Here is a 23,063-nt window from a genome sequence, read left to right as displayed (position 1 = left end):
GGGGAGATAATCGGGAAACGAATACATCTTGCCAGATTGTTCCCGTTCAGAATCATCTTAGCTATCACCAGTAACCCATTTTTTTTAGCAACAACGCACCACAATTATAGTTATCGCGTACCATTGCAAACTCGTACCAATGTCAACTCGTACCATTAAAAGCAAAGTCGTTCCACTACTAACTCGTACCACGGTAAGCAAACTCGTACCAATGTCAACTCGTACCATTAAAAGCAAAGTCGTACCACTGCTAACTCGTACCAATGTCAGCTCGTACCATTAAAAGCAAACTCGTACCAACTTATTTAAATGCATTCAAATGGTGTTAAAAGATGAATAATTCTTTTCATAGGCTGTCAGTTATCCATTTTGATGTACTTGGGAGTTTACTTTTAGTTAGATCGACAATCAGCAATTAATTATTTTAATATCATTACTTTCTTTGTTGACATAGTTGTTTGTTTTTAAAGTGATTAAGATTATGACACAATGTTGACTGCTGTACCCCAATTTTTGACATGTTTACCTATAATTATTGTCTCTACACTTTACACAGTTTATGCTAGTCTTTGACTGATTGTCGATAGATGCCAAATTTCTTAATTTGTATTTTTTTTTTCATGATAAATATTTGCAAAAACAATTCATATATAGTGTATCATGTGTATATTTTAAATGGATGCACCACATCGTATTTATTAAAAACAGGGAAGAAACAAATATTGACGGTAACTGCTTCTAGATCAGAAGTTTTGCTAAGTTTTCTCTCTTTTTCAGAAGGAAATGACTGCCATGTTCGAACCAATATTCAATGTAAATAGAAGGCAACCATAAGTTAATATTGAGTTGATAATTAAAGTCAAAGAAGCTTGCTTCGAAAGTGTGTACAATGACTGGGTACATCCGGACCAGTACACTTTTTCGGATAAGCATCTTCGACTTCAAACTCTTGGATTTCTATATTCTGCAACTAATGACAGCTATATTTGATGATAAAGGACTGCTTTGGGTTCATCAAATTGTGGCTAGCAAGAAATGATATAGCAGAAATTATAATATATTGGTTTCAGTCAATTACAACCTAATATTTCATCAGAGACATATAATACATATATTGTATTATATGTCTCTGATTTCATGTATTTAGAAATAAGAACAATTTCGAGAATGTCAGAAGTAAAATAAGTACTTTATATGGATAAACTCATCATATACACCTGGATTAAAATTTTGTACGCCAGACTCGCGTTTCTTCTACAAGACTCATCAATGACGCTCGAATGAAAAAAGTTAAAAAGACCAAGTAAAGTACGTAGTTAAAGTGTTAAACAGCATTTAGGATCCAAAGGATACTCTCCGGGAAGAAACACCAACCAGCAGTGGCATGTAAATAAACTCATTATATATACCGGGATTCAAATTTTGAACGTCTGACGCGCGTTTCGGCTACAAAAGACTCATCAGTGACGCTCGAATCAAGAAACTATCCTTTAGACAAATTTGAGCTTAGAAGAATTTTAATATTATTTTGGTTCCTTTTGGTCATATAGCTCCCGACTTATCTGCGTATTTATACACCCCTGGCTTTCAAATGTTTAGGTTTCGAGCGTTTCTTTTTAAGGTTAATATAGAAAAGCGCTTTTAACGCACGAACTTTATAAAGTTTTATTTTCATTTTCTCTTTTTTTAAATTATTATCGAGAAACACCCAGGCGAAACACGATCGTTGCCTGTTTATTTAGTATTATAATTCATCGGAAAAAATTTTATTTGGCCTTTTCAACTTTTTTTTATTCGAGCGTCACTGATGAGTCTTTTGTAGACGAAACGCGCGTCTGGCGCAAATACAAAATTTCAATTCTGGTATCTATGATGAGTTAATTTTTCTTCACAATGTTCCAATTTACCAAGGTAAAAAAGGAATAACAAAGTTTTTCTTGTCTATTGTTAATTTTCTTTTTATTGATATGTTTTCTTAGCTTTCCATATCGAGTTAGCGCTTCTTAAATGTTTTGTTATGCAAGTATTTGCAGTTTCGCCTAAGATATCAATTAACGTAAGATTGGCATTTATTTAAATTTCTTAAATGAATACCAAGAAGAATACAAATGTGAAATGTGGTTTGCACTCTTTCATTTTATCACAAATGTATCGAATACTTGTAAAAGAATAATTCCACTTCTAGAAACTTAATTAGATAGTATTTGATATGAAACATTTTGCGGATGTTTTATTTTTTGTCGACAAACGAGGGTAGATATTGCCCCAAAGATTTTTCTTTATAGCTATAAATGTGTAGCGATCAATGTTTATAACTTTGTAAATTCACACAGCTTCAGTTTTCGAAGGTAAGGGAAATAAATGTTTTCTTGTCCTCCTATTTTCTTTGTTTTAGATTATTTGGATAATTTCTCACATCCCCATATTTATATAGTCCTATCTAGTTTACGCAATATAGATTATATATTGAAAGGGAATGTTTTTGTGAGGTAATTTCCCTTTTTGTTTTCTGAAAGTTCATATCTTTCCATAGAAATATATTCAAAAAGTTGTTTTCTGTTAACGTGTTCTAGATAAAATAGATATAGCATTCATAAAAGAAATACTGAATAAATCTTACATCGAGTCAATTGAGGCAATCTATTGAAACGAAACTGTTTTGACATGTTATTGATATTTGCAGTAATACGGGAACAAATTATGTCCCTTTTTCTGTGGGTATGTTGCTTTAGACTCATGAGTCAGACCTTAAACGTGAATTTCTGAAAAATGAAATGAAGTTTAAATTATTTCTTAGCATCATGTTCGGCTGTACATATATATATAATGTCCTTTCGCTATACAACTTAAAGATTGGTGACTATGTTGATTGCATCTATCCTCTTGTACTTTAAATAAAAGATACCAAAGATATTGTAAAATATGTTTCATATCTTTACATACATTTATAAATGACATTATTGGTTGGTTGACAACTAAACTTTACGACAAATATGATGATTTCAATTTGCCGATTGTAAACTTATGTTTTTGTATAATAATATTCTAGCATCGATTGCATTTTAAGTATATATCCCAGTTGATATAATCGTTCAGGGCTTGCACTTTAAACCACGATTTCTTTAATAGGGGATTACTGCTTACAAGGCAGCTTTTAAGTAAAAATTTCTGATTGTTAAAGCTGACGCTTCCAATACGAAAGTCGTGACTTGGTTGACGGAATATCTGTGGTACAGATGACCACGGATATGTTCCACTTTCCGTAACTACAGTGTCTCGTCTTCTGACTGTGACATTACAGAATGCGACTCAACACACCATCTTTACTTGCAATTAGTAACACGAATGATTTACATTCTTCCTCGAAATTCTTTTTTGATGGTTTAATATGCCTTTTAAACGGTTATCTACTAAACCAGTGACGACGTTAACTTCTTCAAAACAAGTCCTTTACACAATGCACCGTTGCTCCCGTCTGTCCGCACCCAAGTTAACTTGTGAGCCGACTACTGTGAAACGTTAGATGAAAGTTATCAAATTTGAATAATGAGATGAGGAGAGGGAATGGATTCAGAATAAAGTCAATTACTTTATGATTTCCAGAAAGAGAAAAAGAAGTTTTGAGATTGAAGGGTTGCTTTTCAAGCATTGCAAGAAGCACGATATATTATAAAGTTTCAGCATAACAAGGGAAATATTGTGACTTTTACAACACTTAGAAATTGACACATGCTCTATGTTCATTAGGTATGTGTTCATGATACAGCAATTCCTCTAAATCACCCGAGACTTCGAATATATTAATTAAATTCAAAAGTGAGGGCAAACGGTTTTCCACCAATTCCAGTTTCCGCATTTTATTTGAATTTTACTGTATAGTTGTCTCCTTGACAATCGTACCACATCTTCTTATTTTTGTACACAGAAAATTAGGAGACAATTCCTCACTTTGAGTTGTATCTAAATTTCTACACCCATTTTTTTTTATATATTCATAAACACGTAATACGCATTTCAAATTTGAAGTTTGCTTGAGAAAACGTGTACAGACCTTTTTAACCTTACAATTTTATCTTCTCATTTATCTTTTAAAGGTAGGGTAAATTAACACAATGAATTAATTCATATTTAATCACTGGAATATTTGTAAGTATGAGAAGTTTGAATAGCTACCTCTTAACCATATTAACATCAAGTATTGCCTTTTCAGCACTGTTGATCAAATCTAAAAATGATGCATATAATCGATTGTAACATAAAATTAACTATTTTTTAGCTTATTGTTGACCACATTATCATTTTGGCCAGTGGCCGATGCCGGCAGCAGAATGAATTCCTTCAAACTTCAAATTGTCGGATAGCGTTTAATTAACGGCAGCAGGTAAGCATTGAAAATGATAACACATATAACAGTATCCGTTAAATGATGACAATCTTAAAAAAAAAAATTTAACCTCATAAAAAAATGTTTGCTCCGTCTTTTTCATGGTCTATAGCTCCATCTGACTTAACAACTCATCATAATATATAGTACTACACATACACCAACGTCAATGATGTATACAATATCCCAAAGGTTTTCAATCCCGTAACTCTACCATGTTCCATTCAAAACGATCCCAGGGCCTAGAACCATATTTACAATGTACTGTTGTTCGCATTACATGATGTATTTACTGCAATATCCTTAAGTTGTGTTACCTTACCTAATATATTCCTATTCTTCATTTGAAAAGGACTTAACTCATCTGCTTGATACAAAGCACAAAAGACACACAGTACAGATGTGTGAGTTATCGAAAGGTATTTCAAAGCAAATAAATACCTTTTATAACAATTTTATTTAAAGAATCGATAAATTTACCCGGATCGTATCTAAATTTACGGACTTGGTAAACAACATCACCATGCAACTTAGGACGAATATTGATCCTTTAGATAACTTTTCGATTTTATGATATGAAAATCAAGAAAATTGTAGATCTGTAAAATGATTCAGTTGATTATTGCTTCTCATTCAGAACTAATAAGTTGATGTGAATTAATAACTTGAATCATTTTGGTAAGCTCATTTTAAATTCTCATACTACAGTTGGCATTATAAAAACGTTGGATCTTTTGATATATGAAAATGTGATAAATTTCTCTTTTCGGTAACAGGATAATATTTATGCTTGTCCTTTAGGAGCGCCTACGATTACACACGGTTCTGCTCGTTGTGCTCAATCCTTAGATTTCTGTGTTGTGCTTTGTAGACTTTTGTATGTCTTTCTTTTTTTTTCTTTGGTCGTGGTTTTTGTTTGTCTTCGATTAATGATATTGTATTGTATCATTGGCATCTTCGTCAGTATATTATGTGTTCTAATCCAAAATGATAACGATATAAATTCCCGTTGTTTTGTCAAATTTATTTTAACATTTCCTTACTCCACTGTGTCTAAACTACCCCGGCAAAAAATGTTTGGACTCGATGGTATCTAATATCCGGCACGGTGACGGAACATCAATAGACAGAGAAAAGGTAGTTTTCTGTTTATTTATTTGTTATTTTTATGATATCGAAGAATATATATACATATATAACTGTTTTTTATTGTGAGATGTAATATTTTCTACAACCGTTCTAGATTAACGGAGAAATAAGTAAAAATGCACGTCAAAATGACGGATTGAGTGAACCTTGCCTCGAATTTGTTTAATTTCTCCTTAAATTGTTCACATGGTACGGAAAGAAAGGTACGGAAAGAAAGATATTGACATGGAGATTGCAAAACTAGTCACTTTGAGCACCTCAATCCTTGTATTTCTGCGTATGGAACGAAAGAAATAGGTCATGTCAAAATTGAAGCACCCGGTTTTGTCAATGTCGTTTACTACACAATGACCCGGTTTTGTCTATGTACATGTCGTATAGAACCCGGTTTTGTTTATTTTATGAAAAACAACGTTAACACTGGTACCCTGAAACAAACAAAAATAAATTTACAAATGGCTGATCGTGTTGGTTTTCAAACCAGATACCTCAATAAGGCGTGTGGCCAAGTTTAATTAAATTGTTCAAGAGGAGAAGATTTTTGTAAGATAATTGGCAAAAACGCAAAGAAATGGTAAAAATAGTAATTAAAGGTCAATAAGTCTTACAAGGATATCGACCAAGTCGACTTATTCGTATATATTGTCTTGCTGATCATTTTTGCTATATAACTTTTATTTATTTCAAGATAATAGACAGAAATGGAAAAAAGGAGAAATTTGTCATTCAAGGACATTAACTTCTATAAGAATTCGTGTGAGAGTTTTGATGTGTATGGACAAAAGGTAGAGCTCAACATTATGAAAATATCTGCCCCTGTTAAATTTTCTCTATCTATAGCTGTTTTCAAATAATAGACAAAACTTGCATCCCCCTATGTTCTATTTTAAGCCATGTCGGCCATCTTTGATGACAAGCGGGGGGTCATCAAAAACTTTTTGAACTAGATACCCCAATGATGATGAAAAACTGTTAAACATAAGTTCGTTAGACCTTTTAAAAGCGACATAAGATTGTGGATAAGGTTTGTTAAATGTATTGTATCCCAGTAATTTCAGAGGAGAAGATTATGTAAAAAATTAACGGAAGACGACGGACGACGGGGGCCAAGTGATGAAAAAAGCTCACTTTTCCCTTGGGGTCAGGTGAGCTAAAACCAACCAAGAATTCCAAACAAGATTGCACCGTTCTTGAATTAAAAAAAAAAGTTTAACATTTCATAATTAAGGCTTACACGAACGAGATAAACTAATCAGACATGGCAAAACAACTTCAATTGCGTTTTTTTTTAACAAAAATAAATACTACGTATTATTTATACAGGAGTGACTGTACGCACTGACATGTCGCGACTGCTGGAATAATCGTTATCGAAATTATTTTGAAGGTCTGTAAAATAAATAATTTAATAAAAGTATCTCATAAAATTAACATTGTTCATGGAACCATAAAAAAAGTCAAGGTCTGATGAAACCTGCCAGACGGACATGAACACATTACAATCATTAAAAGTTTTTAAAACCAACCAAAAAAAATAACTTAACATTTACCAATTAATCAAGAAAATAAGTTCAAGGTCACTTAAATAGTCATGTGCGCCATACGAGCAAATATAGTTGACCTATAACTTATGGTATTAGAGATACGGACTTGAACACGAAATGTTAACCTTGATCATAGATATCAACCATTATCAGCTATTCATTTTGTTAGGAAATCGCTGAACCATGAAAATGAGGTCAAGGGCAATGGACATATGACAGATAGAAACATGGTTACATAAAAGATCTGTGTGCGAGGTATGTTGCAGTCAGGCCTTCTAACTTCTGACATATGAAGCTTCACACAAATAGTTCAAGCCGCCACGAATTTGCATCCCTTTGTCTCGCATTCCGACAATTTCAAAATATCAATGTGAATTTTTAGAATAAACATGATAATCCTCCTCACATACATCCAATTTCGCGGGTGTCCCTGCTTTTTTATTTCTTATAAAATTTTAAGTTGGTATACAATTTAGTTATATAACATCAGTGGCGAATCCAGGCGGCGTATAGGTCACACGCCCCCACCCCACCTTTGATGGCCCCAAAAAAATAAATCTTTTTTTTTTCGATTTTTCTTAGCATAATTCGTCCAAAACATTGTTCGCTTCGCTACGCTCTGCGGTATGTAAGCTGTTTGAATTACGCCCACTTTGAAAAAACCTGAATCCGTCCCTATATATTGTCAATAATATATTGACCAACGTCAATGTACGATAATCATAACACAATGGAGAGATAACAGAATCGTTTATTTATACAACTATTAATAAACTAATTATTATTGCATTTTCTCGATGGCCTGAGACTATTATAATACTAATTTATACTTAGTATTATAGTTACAATTAGGGATAGATAGATTTGATTTTTAATGCATGATTATTGTAATCCTTTTCTCACCATAAACATTCATTTTCTATGGCGATTCTGCAAGCATATATACATTTGTTTGATTATCATGCCTTATAATGAACATTTAGCCTTAAGAAGATTTATTTTAAACGATCATAGGAAATATTACACCCCTAGGTAGATTGGATTACTTATAAAGATAAACATCCTGTTGTGCAAGAAAATCACATATCAAATGTGAAGACTTCAATTTTTAAGACCATAAACTCTAATTTTAAGTTTAAACACTAAAATTTACATAATTGATGTAAAAAAACTTATAGAGAGCTTAAAACTCAAGTTGCGGTTTAACCTTCATTTCTATCTATTTCGCAGTTAGAGTATTTTTTTTTAATGCAAAGCAAAATTATAATTATTTCTGTTCCAATAAAGTAGGAATTAAATGCTTACAGATTCAAATAAATAACAGGTTGTCCTCTGTAAGAAATCGTTTTCCAACCAGCCACCAAACTCCTTTTAATTGCTGAAGTTCAATTATGTTATGCGATTATGCATTTTTTTTCTTTGACAAAACCGGGTTCTGCCTTGTGAAATCTAGGACATAACCGGGTTGTACACATTGACAAAACCGGGTGCTTCCATTTTGACATGACCCATTTCTTTCGTTCCATACGCAGAAATACAAGTATTGAGGTGCTCAAAGTGACTAGTTTTGCAATCTCCATGTCAATATCTTTCTTTCCGTACCTTTCTTTCCGTACCATGTGAACAATTTAAGGAGAAATTAAACAAATTCGAGGCAAATTTCACTCAATTCGTCATTTTAACGTGTATTTTTACTTATTTCTCTGTTAATCTAGAACGGTTGTAGAAAATATTACATCTCACAATAGAAAACAGTTATATATGTATAAATATTCTTCGATATCATAACAATAACAAATAAATAAACAGAAAACTACATTTTCTCTGTCTATTGATGTTCCGTCACCGGATATTAGTTACCATCGAGTCCAAACATTTTTTGCCGGGGTAGTTTAGACACAGTGATCGCGGGTCCGTGACTGAATTAAAGTACCTATGTCTTATTTTTAGCCTGGATTTTTAGTATTCGTATTGTCATCTGATAAAGTAATGCTGATTGTAAGGTGCACAGTTTTCTCTGCATTCAAAATCTTTCTGTTTGAACCCGTCCTGGTTTTCTTACCACAATAGACTTACTATAAACCAATCAAAATTAATAGTGGTATTGAGGTGGAAGGAAACAGACTTGTTAAATAGTGTACTATAGTGTAACATAGATATAAAACAACCACTGGAATAAAATTGAGAATGGAAATGGGGAATGTGTCAAAGAGACAACAACCCGACCAAAGAGCTGAAAACAGCCGAAGGCCACCAATGGGTCTTCAACACAGCGAGAAAATCCCACACCCGGAGGCGGGCCTCAGCCTGCCCCTAAATAAAAATGTGTGCTAGTTCAGTGAAAATGGACGTCACACTAAACTCCAAAACATATAAATGAACTAAGACTAAAAACATACAAGACTAACAAAGGCCAGAGGCTCCTGACTTGGGACAGGCGCAAAAAATGCGGCGGGGTTAAACATGTTTTGTGAGATCTCAACCCTTCCCCTATACCTCTAGCCAATGAAGAATAAACAAACACACAGCAATACGCACAGTAAAACTCAGTTTAAATGAAGTCCGAGTCAGATGTCAGAATAGGTAATAAAAGAAACTTAGCAAAATGACAATGATACATAAATTAACAAAGGACTACTAGCAGTTACTAACATGCCAGCTCCAGACCTCAATTAAACTGATTGAAAGATTATGTCTTCATCATATGAAAATCAAGCACAATCCCTCCTTTAAGGGGTTTAGTATCATACCATCATAAAATATATGAGAAGAACATAACCCGTATCATGCCAACAACTGGTTTTAGAATAAATGTGTTTATTTCCGATGCAAAGACCCTATGAGTGAATCAATATTAATACCAAAATATGCCATCGTTAATGACCTGACATATACTATTGGTATCGGTATCAGAGTCGACCCGGAACTTGTTATTTATTGATAATATTAATTATGTGGAAAACAAAAGGGCTTGACATGTTGTTATTTCTAAACAATATCATTGTCCTATATTAGTTATATATAAAGTTGAATTCTTTGATTCGTCGTGTTTACGTCATGCCGGCTAACAAATTGGACCTCGTTATTTTAGTAGTATAGATAGTATATCAACTTGAAGGGAGATAAATCAGATAATTGATCTTCATGAAGGAATTCAAATATACAGTTAATTAACATATTTTGTTATGCTTCAAGTAAACGGCAAATAGTGCCTTTTCAGTGCATGAAGTTTACAAAAATTTGAGAGTTTAGCACATCCTATTTTTATTATATCTTTGAAAAAGCATGCTATAAACTTCATTTCGACAAACTATGCTATATAATTGTTTTAAGTGTATACCACCAGTAAGTAACATACATGGTATAGAGTGGAATCCGTTTTGGTTTTTCAGGATTTCTAATATTGCATCCTACCTTAATTGGGACATTAAATCTGATGCCTTATTTAAAGGGAACTTTTTTCCCTATTAAACATATCCTCATTGTCTAGCCGCAGTAGAATCCGACCTTCATCGTGATCAATCTATAGCAGAACATACAGGCATTTTGTTGAATTTTGTTTCAAAATTTCAGTCATATTAAAAAATGACTGGGAATTTTTCATCATATTATAAAAAGCCTATCAAGTGTAGGCATATTATTAATGCCTTAAAATTCAAATGAAGAAGCTGTCTGTAACATATGCTTTGCTATACAATTATGAACACTAATGCTCCCACATTAAACTTATATTTTGGCATTGCACAAAGCAGTGCTTTACAAAGATCTTTTTGACGCTTTTACGTTAAATCTGTAGGAGGTGTACAAATTGATGTTTTAATCTGGGCAAATATTGTTTATTTTAAAATTGAAATTTGCTAAGAACTAGCTTGCGTTTCATTTTATGATTTTTCTAGATAGAATTTTGTTGCTGACACTGAAGCTTTAGTATTTATTAAGGATTTTTAATGGTGAAGTGTAAATAAAATCATCATAGATACCAGGATTAAAATTTTGTACGCCAGACGTACGTAGTGTCTACAAAAGACTCATCAGTGGCGCTGGAATCAAATAATTTTAAAAAGGCCAAATAACGTACGAAGTTGAAGAGCATTGAGGACCCCGAATTCCGAATGGTTTTGCCTAATACAGTTAAGGTAATCTATTCCACGTGTTAAAAGTTAAACCCTTAGTATTTCGAAAAGATCAGAGTTTTGTAAACAGTTAATTAATAACTATGAGCATATCAATGACAATTCATGTCAACACAGAAGTGTGCACTACTGGGATTGTGATACCCTCGGGGAGGAAACCATGACCAGCAGTGGCATCGGCTCAGTGGTTGTAAATAAACTCAAGTGTGGCATCAAGTGGAATCCATTTGGCTTTGCAGGGTTTTTAAAATTGCACTCTTTCTTTATTGGGACATTTAACCTGATGCATTATTTAAAGACAACTTTTTTCCCAAAAGAGTGAGTGGGGGTGAAAAACGAAACCGAGTAACGACATTTGCAGTACAAAATGTAACATTGTTGAATTTCAAAGCATAAATAAACCGCATATCAAAACTGAATCTTTTTTATCAGTAACAGTTCACCCTTAACGACCACCCGAATTAATCACCCGTAGATTTTTATAAATTGGTTCTTGTTACCTGTTTGATTTTATTTCCATATTGTATAAATACAACTTCAAAATACTATTTATATAGTTAACAATTAATCCAGGCAATGAACACTTTTTTAAAGAAAACATCGATACTCTTTCCAAATAGGTTATGTCTTTGATGCCGTTGATTCAATTCAGAATTAACATATTGATATGGGGCTATATCGATAAACACTCAAACTTCATTCATCTTGATTAAATAGACAATTTAAGGATGTATTAGTCACGTTGGAATCTAGTTCGGGATTATTTCCAAAACATGTGATACAAGTGGAAAATATTAAATAAATGAATTTAAGAAAAACAAAAGGTATTTGCTAAAATAAAAATGTAAACAACACTTTACTTTTCTGGATTTACCTTCATCAGGAACCTCAAGTCCAAATATCTAAAAGACAGGGATGTATAAGAAACGAAAGAGTTAAAGAGTTATATGACCTAAAAAGAACTACAAAAATAGCCAAAACTTTACCCGAGGGAGTTCAAACCTTAGTTTCTTTTTAATTTATAAATTTATAAACGGACATTTAACTGAAGAAAAAGGTTTGTATAAAATCATATCAGTACCGAAGTATATAATTATAACTGAGGGGGAAAAATTAAGTCAGTTATCTTTTTATGACTTATTTCCTTGTGATTTTGCGATATTTTATTGTTGTGCTTTTAACTGTATGTGTTTATTTTTAGTGATTGCAGACATCAGGAAGTATTACTTTATGACACAATAATGGGGAACCTTACATAAAGAGGCATTTCGATGCACCCACTCTTCGTAAAAAGTTTATTTGAACTGATATAATGGCGCAATCTAATTTTCTACTTGTTGCTGCAATGGATTTTGGAACAACCTATTCAGGATATGCATTTTCATCTCGCGAAGACTTCAAAAAGGATCCATTGAAGATTCATGCAAATCAGGCATGGAATGCTGAGGGGAGACAACTCTTGTCACTAAAGACCCCTACCTGTCTTCTTCTTGATTCTGACAAAAATTTCTTTGCGTTTGGATACGAAGCAGAAAATATATATGCTGAGCTAGTGACTGAGGATCAGCATAGAGACTACTTCTACTTTCACAGATTTAAAATGATACTATATCAACGAAAGGTACTGATTAAATATCAAATCCGAACAATTTATGACTTTCATTATGTTCTGTAGATCTAATTTTTAAACAGTTAGTATGTCTACGCGGGTTTCCCCCTTTAGTGTATTATATTCAACATAGTTCTACCAGTTTTACTAAACTACTGTTGACCCTTATCATACATATAACAAGACCAAAATTAACCATCGATAAGTCAAGAGAGTATATCTGTTCGCAGTATTAGAAATGTCATTTCTAAAGTAGTCTTTTGGGTTCAAACTTCATTGGGTTGATATATATGAGACACAACATATTAAAGAATATCATGTATTACAAAGAAAGTGTACTTTAATTGCTGTACATTATTTTGACAGCTACCGCAAGATTTTCACTTATTATCTAAAGAGTTAACATGTGATTGAAAATCTGTTTCACAGATGACGACAGATAAGTTCCAATTGTCATATTCACAATCCCATCCTCCTTTCCTCACATGTGACCTTATCGCCGGGTTTGCACTTACATGGACAACACAACGGGTGCCAAATGTGGAGCAGCATCTGCTTACCCATCCCCATCTGAGATCAGATCCGAATTTTGGTGAGGTTCGTGTTGCTCAGTCTTTAGTTTTCTATGTTGTCTTTTGTTAACCGATGTCTTTTTTGCCATGACATTACCAATTTGTTTTCGACTTTTTTTATGAGTTTTCATATCCCTTCAGTATCTTTCTCCTCTTTTATATAGAAAAAAGGACCATCCTAAGCGTCAACAGTAGCTGTAATCATTGATATTTTTTAATAATTGCAACAAATGTCTATGACGTTCTAGTGAATTGGAATTCATCTCCTGAACTCTTAATGCAACTTCTATGATGCAATGCTCTTCACGGGAACATAGTCGTACCAATTACAATTAAACACACTATCACAAGCTGCCACCAAGCCCTCTGAAAAAATATTGAATTACGTAAATAGCTGGCTCGTTAGATAAGTCTTCAACTAAAATTTTGAAAGGAATAAAAATATATGAAGTTGTATAACCATAAAGAGGACAATAAAACATAAATCGAAGACAAGCAGTTCACTTAACACTTCACAGATGCTAGAGGTTGAACAACACGAATCCATGCAAAACTCAGGGATTAAAAAAGTCTGTATCCTCTGTAAGCATCCAATTTGTGTCTCATAGGAAGTATAAATCCTTTGATAATTCCCATATTGGGATGTCACAAGCGAGGAAAAAAGAAAATGATTTTAGAAACAAGTTGAATGTATCCGTGTTCTACTGTGTCACCTATATTCCAAAATGGTTCTAACAAATTAAAATGACAATTCCCGGAATATTGTATCACCTGGGTAATTTATACTCTATACACAAGCGATACCCAGAATGTTTCTTCTTTTCAGAATTATATGAAAAATTGAAATCATCATTGCATGATTCAGAAAGGTGACATTTCATCTACATATAGCAATACATGATGTTTAAAGATAGCGCCAGGTTTTTTTTCATTCATAAGATTCTTTCCCGTGTGCAATCATTTAAAAACTGGAATATGACAAAGAAAAACTGATGTCCTTATATCAAGGAACAATAAAATCCGTAAAGATAGTTAGTCCAAGGTATACATTCATGATAAATTCACTCTATGTAGTATGTCCAACTTTTGTGTAGACACCAATATGGATATTTGACATTAAAATAATAAAGCATCTTTTTTTTATTTTAATGCTACATGTATGTATATGTTTTCTAGAAATTGACAAAGGATTTGATGATTGAAGATATTTCTGGAAAATCAATGTTAGCTTTAGACGTCTTTTCATTGTCAATCAAAGCTCTAAAGGACCATTTACTTAAAACGCTAAATAAGCAAATAACTGGTGTTGTCATAGAGGATATTTTATGGGTGCTGACAGTGCCAGCAATATGGAATGAAAATGGAAAACAGTTTATGAGAACAAGTGCCATGCAGGTATTTTGAAAGATAACTTAATATAAGTTATTATTGTCCTTGGCATTACATTAGGCACTGGAAGAAGAAATACTACAGTAACAGTATACGTCATTTGAGTAGCAGTAAAAGTAGTAGTATTTGAGATGCACGAATCATAAAAAAATACTTACATATATATAAGATGCTTGGCAAAATCAGTATTTTTCTTATTTAGAAAAATAAAAAGATGCAGTAGCAATTTTAGAAAATCTTATTTGTTAGTAATTCATGTATTTCATGACGAAAGAAGATGTATTTGTAAATGTTTTGTTTCATTCTGCGAGAAATCAAATACTTATTTGCCTATGTTTTTCACATTACCAAAGTATTAAATGGGTTTTCACTATTGCAGGCGGGTATACCTTCTGAAAAACTTCTTTTAGCCCTTGAACCGGAAGCAGCGTCAATCTACTGTCAATACCTGCCTACTAAGCAACTGTTTGGTGCTGATCCTGAATTAGTTGTTGCGGCTGTAGGAACAAAATACATGGTAGTTGATATAGGTGGTAAGTATACATTGCATTTTACATCGCATCTAATTGATAACCAAGTATAAAATGAAATTGGGGAAAATATCATTGAAGTAGAAAACAATTCAAATAATCAAAACACTTATAGTGTGAAATATTTATTCTCTTACAAAACTATTTAAAAAAACATTAAATGGTCGAAGAGAACACGTGGTCAGGTTCTAGATAGTTCCGAGTCTATATCAATGTGAATACATCAAACAGAAAGTGTCTAGTACCTGCAATCAACTCCAAATTCTTCAGTAACACTGCGATTTACACTTGGCCTTTTTTAACAAATGATTGTTTACAGGTATGTTATTATGTAGCGTGCTTAAACTTGTTTTATTTTTATCTCAGTCAATCTTGATATTGTTGTCAGTGGACTTACAAAAGTAGAAAAATACACTATAAGATTCAGTATAGTAAATAACGGTACAAACTTAAACAATAATGGTAATATTGTTTAAGTATCAAAGATTGCTCACAGGTACTAAAGTCCTTTTCAAAATGTTATGGAAATCTTGATTTTGCTTGACCATCGATATGTTAAATTGTACAATTATTTCATCGTCTTTGTCATAACTTGTAACATGTTGTTATTTGGTAAATATAACAATAGGAACATACCAGTTATTTAACATTCCATATTGAATTGTTTTACATTTTGTTATGTCGTTGCCTTTTATAGCTTCCTGTGCGGTATGGGTTTTGCTCATTGTTGAAGGGGTACGGTAACACCATCTACATCATTTGGTTTCTGGTAAATTGTAGTCGCATTGAAAATAATACCGCATCTCCTGATTTTATATACTTTTATTAAAAATAAAGTCATCTATTAAGATAGATTACCAATAACAACAACAAAATGATGGAAATGATGTAAAAATAAGAATCGGATAACTTCGGTCGTAGCGGGTGTTAAATGTTCCGAATCAGCAAACTTCGGGCTCAGGCGGGTGTTAATTTTAGGCATTAACACCCGTTGCTAATATTATCACATGTTGCTATGGGTGGGCGGGTCTTATGAAAGGTTAGTGAAAATTAACAAATGCCGCGTGTCTAATGAGGTGAATGGATAATATAAACATTTGCATAATGTATAATAATACAGTTTATCATACGTTGGTGGATTTACTAACTATTTCAAAGACCTATATTTGCTTATATTAACGTCATTTAATATCTGGTAGATAGTTTTTTCATTATCAGTCATACAACATCTTCTTATTTTTAAAATGATCTCCTGTTATTCATTACTACTTGTTATAAAGTCAACATCATGGTGATTCAGTTATTGGGCAATAATTACATTTCATGTATATTTCACGAGAATCCGTCAGTTTGATTGGCTAACAACAATCGCGCGTCATTCAAAAATTAACCTTCATATCAAAATGAAATGTTACATTCGTGATGACATGTGCTTCCACACAAAAGTGCACAGGTAAATAAAAGAAAAACTAGATAAAACGTTTTTTTCATGGTCTTATTAGCATACAAATGTAATTATAAGAAATGGATGCTTCTTTTTGTAACTTTATTGGGGTGTAAAAGTGCTTCATACAAAATGTGCTTCGGTCAACACTTTTACACCCCAATACAATTACAAAAAGAATCATTCATTTCTTGAATAATATAAATGTGTACATATATTCGACACGATAAACCTACCATACATTTTAGGTGGTACAGCTGATATTACAGTACATGAAAAAATTAATGATCGAAGACTTAAAGAGACTTGCTGTGCATCCGGTGGAAATTGTGGGGGAACTGCAGTTGATTATGAATTTTTTAATATGATGGAGAAAATCATGAATAAGGATACATGGAATGCTTTTAAGAGAGAAAATCTCGAAGAATACCTTGATCTAGCACGAGAATTTGAAACCAGAAAAAGAGCAATTAGACCTGATAAAACTGGACCAATACATATGGTTATTCCATTTACAGCATTAGATACTATTTGTAAAGAGCATTTAAACCATAGTTTAAAATCTGCTATTGAATCATCATCGTTTTCATCGGTATTGTCACTTCGAAAGGATAAAATGCGTTTTGAATTAGATACTTTTATCAATTTGTTTAGGTCAACAATTGATTCTTTGATTGCCCTTATATCTGACATCCTTTCTAGGAAAAATGGCGACGGAATAACTCAGATTATTTTGGTTGGAGGTTTTTCAGAATGTAAACTGGTTCAACAAGCAGTAAAGGATGCCTTTCCACAACATACAGTTATCGTGCCAATAGACAGTGATTTGGCTGTTATGAAAGGAGCAGTATTATTTGGTCACCAACCAAATATCATAGCTCAAAGAATTTCCCAGTATACATATGGTGTTAGCAAGAAAAAACCGTTTGATCCTGATAAACATGATGTTAATCACATGGAGATAATTAAAGGTGAAGCAAAATGTACCCATTTATTTGAAGCGTTTGTTAAACGAAATGATACTATTCCTCCAGGAAAAGTAGTTACGACAAGTGCGAAAAGTCGGCCCAGGGATGATGGATTTTTTAACTTACGGATTTTTCAAACAGAAAAGGAAAATCCTATGTATACGGACGAAGAAGGTTGTTCACTATTGGGGTCAATTAAAGTTCAAAAAACTAATCCCAAAATTACTGAAAAAATTAAAGTACAATTTGTTTTTGGAGAAACTGAAATAGAAGGTAAAATTACCGAAACAGAACATGGTACAGCATGTAAGTTTACATTTGATATGATATAACAAAATTAATCAACACCCGTTTAAAAAGATGCATTCACGTATATGCTAAAGGACGACAATAACAGTGGTAAACCGAGGCAAATAGTAGTCTTTTTATGCGTTGTAGTGTCATAACCAATATTATTTTTGTAAGCAAACCGTAACAACTAGTTAAATCGTATAGATTATCATAACTGTTCATAAAAGGATTTAAGAGGTTTTAAAAATTGATTCCATGTGTATTCACAGTTAATATATTGTGATGAATAAGTCTGAAAATTGACTGAAAGACTGAACATGAATAAGTTATTTTTGCAGACTTTTCGAAAGATATTCAGATAGAACCAAACGCCAAAATTTATTTACTAGGGCACCATTTAAGAAAATTTGAACTCAAATGAAATCAAAGTTCTAACGAAACTAAAAATATAATTATATAATTTAATTTTGGATGTAACACGTCTTTTGATTGGCTAAAAGTTTTTTGTCTATCAGCTCTAGACATAATTTTGTCCTGTGACCGTGACCTCATCAACGTTTTTTCATTATTTACTCCTTACAAATGGAATTTATAATTAGATTATAAGGAATGACTGTAATATGTTTTCTGTCAATTCGAAATAACGTCAGAAATATGGTGCACATTTTTAAGTAACACGCTACGCGGGTAATTCAATGTGCACCGTATTTTTTAGGTTATTTCTTCATAGACAGAACAGTCATTCCATAAACAACTTTACAATGATAATACAACAAAATTGAAATATTGAAAATATGTATTGTATTGAGACCTCTTTAGTATCTATTTCACGGTGTTAGTGTCTTGGTCATATGAGTACCACCAATATAGATAATAGCTATTTGAACTGAAGGTTATATTAAAGTAAAATAAATGTAAGTAATTTCGCTTGAATCTCGCATAGTCCGATAAACTTGAAATTAAGGATAGTACAGAGGATAGTGCATAAAAGGTATGTTGTGTAGATGTTAATGTAGTTGCTCAGTATCCATATATTAGAAAAGAAGATGAACGTGTCAGATTTAAATAAGATTCGAATCGACAGATTAAAACATGGAGGAGGGACGCGCATTTTGCAATAGAGGCTACTGACCTTTGAAATGCAAAGATGCAATGGATTTTGAAAAATAAAATCAATGAAACTTTGGTTGAGTGAAAATATATCCTGATTGTTTTTCATTCGATAAATCATGAATCTTAAATGGGTAGTAATTTTACTCCAGTCCTGTAAATAAGTACCTTCAATGTTATTACAGCCACTGGGTCAATACTTCTTCTGGATGGACTGTAAGATCCCGAGAGTCTCACCATCCCAGAAGCCAGAACTTCGGTTATGGCGTGAAAATACGGATATTGTTTGATTGAAAAACAAGAAGATCAAAGACCTTAGATCATTAAATTTCACTTACAGGTATATTGATGATGTTCTTTCCATTAATAATCCTAACTCCCATTAATGTATCCTCTTGAACTAGAGATTAAGGAAACTACAGATACAGCTTCCTCTACCTCATTTCCATACATATACCTCGAATTTTACAACAGCGATCATCTCATGTACCAGAATCTATGACAAACGAGACGATTTCAATTTTTTATAACAAAAATGTTCCTCGCCTTAGCATCAATATACCAACTTCGACCGTGAATGGAGTATACATTTCTCAACTTATATGATATTATAGAGTTTGCAATTCCTACTCAGACTCAGTTGAACGTCAGCGGTGTCTGTGCAAAATTTTTATAAGACAGGGTTTAGTCAAGGAACGTCTCGTCCTTGTTCCCAAAAGTTTTTTCGGACGGTACCAAGAGCTAATATATATATATATATTCAGTGTCACTTCACAAATACGTCAAGACAGTCTTGAGTTATAGATTGTAGCAGCTTACATGCAAGTTGTGTATCTTTTAATTTGCTTTACAGTTTTTGCTTTATTATTGTTCGTTCTATTATGTTTCTTTTGTTCGTATTACTGATGACATGATCGGGTATTTAAACATCCAGCTATTGTGTTTTTGACTTTGGGCGTTCCTGGTGTCGGCGAGTCCTGATGTGCGATTCGGACGTAAGAGGTTTTGACAGTATTGTTTATATTTTATTTTCCATTGTATTTATATTTTAGTAAATTTGCACTTTATCGAGAAAGTGTTTACTTTTATATTGTATGTACTATTAACTACAAAAAATGTTTTTATCCGCGTCTTAATAAATAAAGTATCAACTACTAGTACGAAAAAAAATTGTTTGATGTCATTGTCAATTTTACTATCAACAACAGCTTTATTGTTGGCGTTTTAGTTAGATTTATATTGATGTTTTTATTAATATTTTAGTCAGTTGTGATGAATGTCTGTGTTTACAGTCATTTTGATCTTATCATCATCTGAAAAATATGTATGATAATTTGTTAAGTCATTTTCAGTCTGCCAGTTAATTTTCAGACTTTTCCACTGCGGTGAATTCAGTACTGTTCGGTCGCTCTTCAGACTTTTCAGTATGTTGTTGAAGTGTACAGGTAAATCCCAACTACTGAATAGTCGGAATATAGAATGAGCAGATCCTAATTGTCTGATCTGTACTGAATTTACTGTGGTGAATAAGGCTGCAAATTAACTGCAAGACTTACAATGACGTAATAATTTATTGTTCAGTGTTTAAAGAGCTGTTCAGATCAAAATGACAGTTTCAGATCAAAACTGGTTTACAGGTGAATACACATGGTATCAATTTTGAGAACCTGTACCTGTAGAAAAAAGTATGGTTTTAATTTACTGATAACAAAATCAAAATTTATACCAATACACAATATTCAAAGATCTAATCACAGTGATGAATTGGTTACCTTTTATAATAAGTTCATTTAAAGGATTGATAAGTTTACCCGGGTCGTATCTAAATTTCCGGGCTCGGTAAACAACATTCCAGTAAAAATTAGGATGTGCTATTTCGTTTGAAATAAGTTTTCTACAGGTACAGGTTTTAAAAATTGATTCCGTGCGTATTCACAGTTAATATATCGTAGTGAATAAGTCTGGAAAATGAATGAAAGACTTAACATGAATAAGTTATTTTTGCAGACTTTTCGAAAGATATTCAGATAGAACCAAACGCCAAAATTTATTTACTAGGGCACCATTTAAGAAAATTTGAAATCAAATGAAATCGAAGTTCTAACGAAACTAAAACTATAATTATATAATTTAATTTTGGATGTAACACGTACGTCTTCTGATTGGCTGAAAGTTTTTTGTCTATCAGCTCATAGACATAATTTTGTCCTGTGACCGTGACCTCATCAACGTTTTTTCATGATTTACTCCTTAAAAATGGAATTTAGAATTAGATTATAAGGAATGACTGTAATATTTTTTTCTGTCTATTCGAAATAACGTCAAAAATATGGTGCACATTTTTTAAGTAACACGCTACGCGGGTTATTCAATGTGCACCGCATTGTTTAGGTTATTTCTTCATAGACAGAAAAAAATATTACAGTCATCCCATAAACAACTTTACAATGATAATACAACAAAATTGTAATATTAAAAATATATATTGTATTCTGACCTGTTTAGTATCTATTTCACAGTGTTAGTGTCTTGGTCGTACGAGTACCACCAATATAAAGAATAGCTATTTGAACTGAAGGTTATATTAAAGTAAAATAAATGTAAGTAATTTCGCTTGAATCTCGCATAGCCAAATAAACTTGCAATTAAGGATAGTACAGAGGATAGGCTTCTTAGCTAGATCTTTTCCTGAAAATTGACACTCATGGACAGCAAAAACGAATATATGACATACTAATCTCCTTTTGCTAACGTCTTAAGTTATTATGTCTTAAGTTCCCTCACCATTTATGATCAAATTATCATCTTAGTTTCTCCACTTATCAAGAGTTCCAACTGGTGTTTGAAATTATCCCTTTGAAAATTTAATGGACACCATCACGAGTTGGTTGGCCGTAATGGAATATCTGTTTCACAGATGACGACGGATATGTTCCAATAGTCGTGACTACAATCCCCTCCTCTTTCCCCCGTGGCCAGTTTATTTTCATCATACGAGATTGAATGTCCCTTTGGTATCTGATACAATTATAATTTTGATTAAAAGTGTTTAGTGGATATATATTGCAGGAGATGCTTATCATCGTTCAACTCCATTTAAGAATTCAGGTAATTCTGTTGGTTATCATAAACTATTTTGTTCTACTTGTTTTCATTGATCATGTTTATGTATTTGAAATGGGCGGATGACCTCTTAACAAACATCGGTATTCCATTACTACAACATATAAATTCTGTATGGTTGATGGTGGGCGGTAAATGTATATCGAAAGATGACTATCTAGTCGACGCATTAGACGTAATATGTTTCTCTTGATTTTGTTATAAGTGGAGATTTGAACATTGAGAAACTACTGTTTCCTCTAATTTGATGATGTTTCCATTGGATACCTCCTTCGTTAAATATCATATTTTCTATGTTCGACAATGATGTTATTGTTTTTTTATTGATCTTCCAAATTCAACGCCAAACATTTTGCATTTGCAAAATAAAATATAATTCAGCAAGTATGAAGGTAAAAGTAGATTTACAAAAAAAAATAAATCTCTATTTCCGATTTGGTACAGGCATTTTCCTAGGTTTATTTCAATCGGATAAAAATAGTTTTATTTTTGTTAAACGGATGACAATACACCAAGAAGGCAACTAAAAACTATTAGTGCAAGAAAACCAAACATCACCATGACCAATTGAAAACGGACGATAATACAAAAACGTCTACAATACATTAAATAGAAAATTCCAGAATAAGAAATACAAAACAAACCAATACTCAGAAGCTATGAAGCGGTCAGCAATTATGTCCTATAATGACACCACCGCCTACTCCTGATAAAATATCAAGTGTTAATATCCAGGCATTTTGGCGGAATTGAGGGTTGTTATGGGGGGGGGGGTCTGTTGTTTTTACGTGCTTAACAATTTTTCCCGTTGCTGCAA

The 23,063-nt window shown here is 32.7% G+C and overlaps 1 protein-coding gene across 1 annotated transcript; it reads left to right on the top strand.

Moving 5' to 3' along the window:
* Positions 1–12,522: 12,522 nt before the first annotated feature.
* On the top strand, positions 12,523–18,554 carry LOC127711957 (heat shock 70 kDa protein 12A-like). Its single transcript, XM_052218112.1, has 4 exons — positions 12,523–12,831; positions 14,568–14,786; positions 15,160–15,313; positions 17,003–18,554. Exons 1-4 carry the CDS (start codon positions 12,523–12,525, stop codon positions 18,052–18,054), a joined length of 1,734 nt encoding a protein of 577 aa, XP_052074072.1. The 3' UTR covers positions 18,055–18,554.
* Positions 18,555–23,063: the final 4,509 nt, after the last annotated feature.

This window comes from Mytilus californianus, unplaced genomic scaffold, assembly GCF_021869535.1.
Source record: "Mytilus californianus isolate M0D057914Y unplaced genomic scaffold, xbMytCali1.0.p SCAF_8, whole genome shotgun sequence".
Taxonomy (NCBI): Eukaryota; Metazoa; Mollusca; class Bivalvia; order Mytilida; family Mytilidae; genus Mytilus; species Mytilus californianus.
This window is presented reverse-complemented; position numbering and strand designations above follow the sequence as displayed.

Bases quoted from the DNA above. Each gene is read 5' to 3' on its own strand.
- LOC127711957 (XM_052218112.1), top strand. From the start codon at position 12,523: ATGGCGCAATCTAATTTTCTACTTGTTGCTGCAATGGATTTTGGAACA. The intron at 14,787-15,159 runs GTATTTTGAAAG...TCACTATTGCAG, and splicing joins TGAGAACAAGTGCCATGCAG to GCGGGTATACCTTCTGAAAA. The intron at 15,314-17,002 runs GTAAGTATACAT...CATACATTTTAG, and splicing joins CATGGTAGTTGATATAGGTG to GTGGTACAGCTGATATTACA.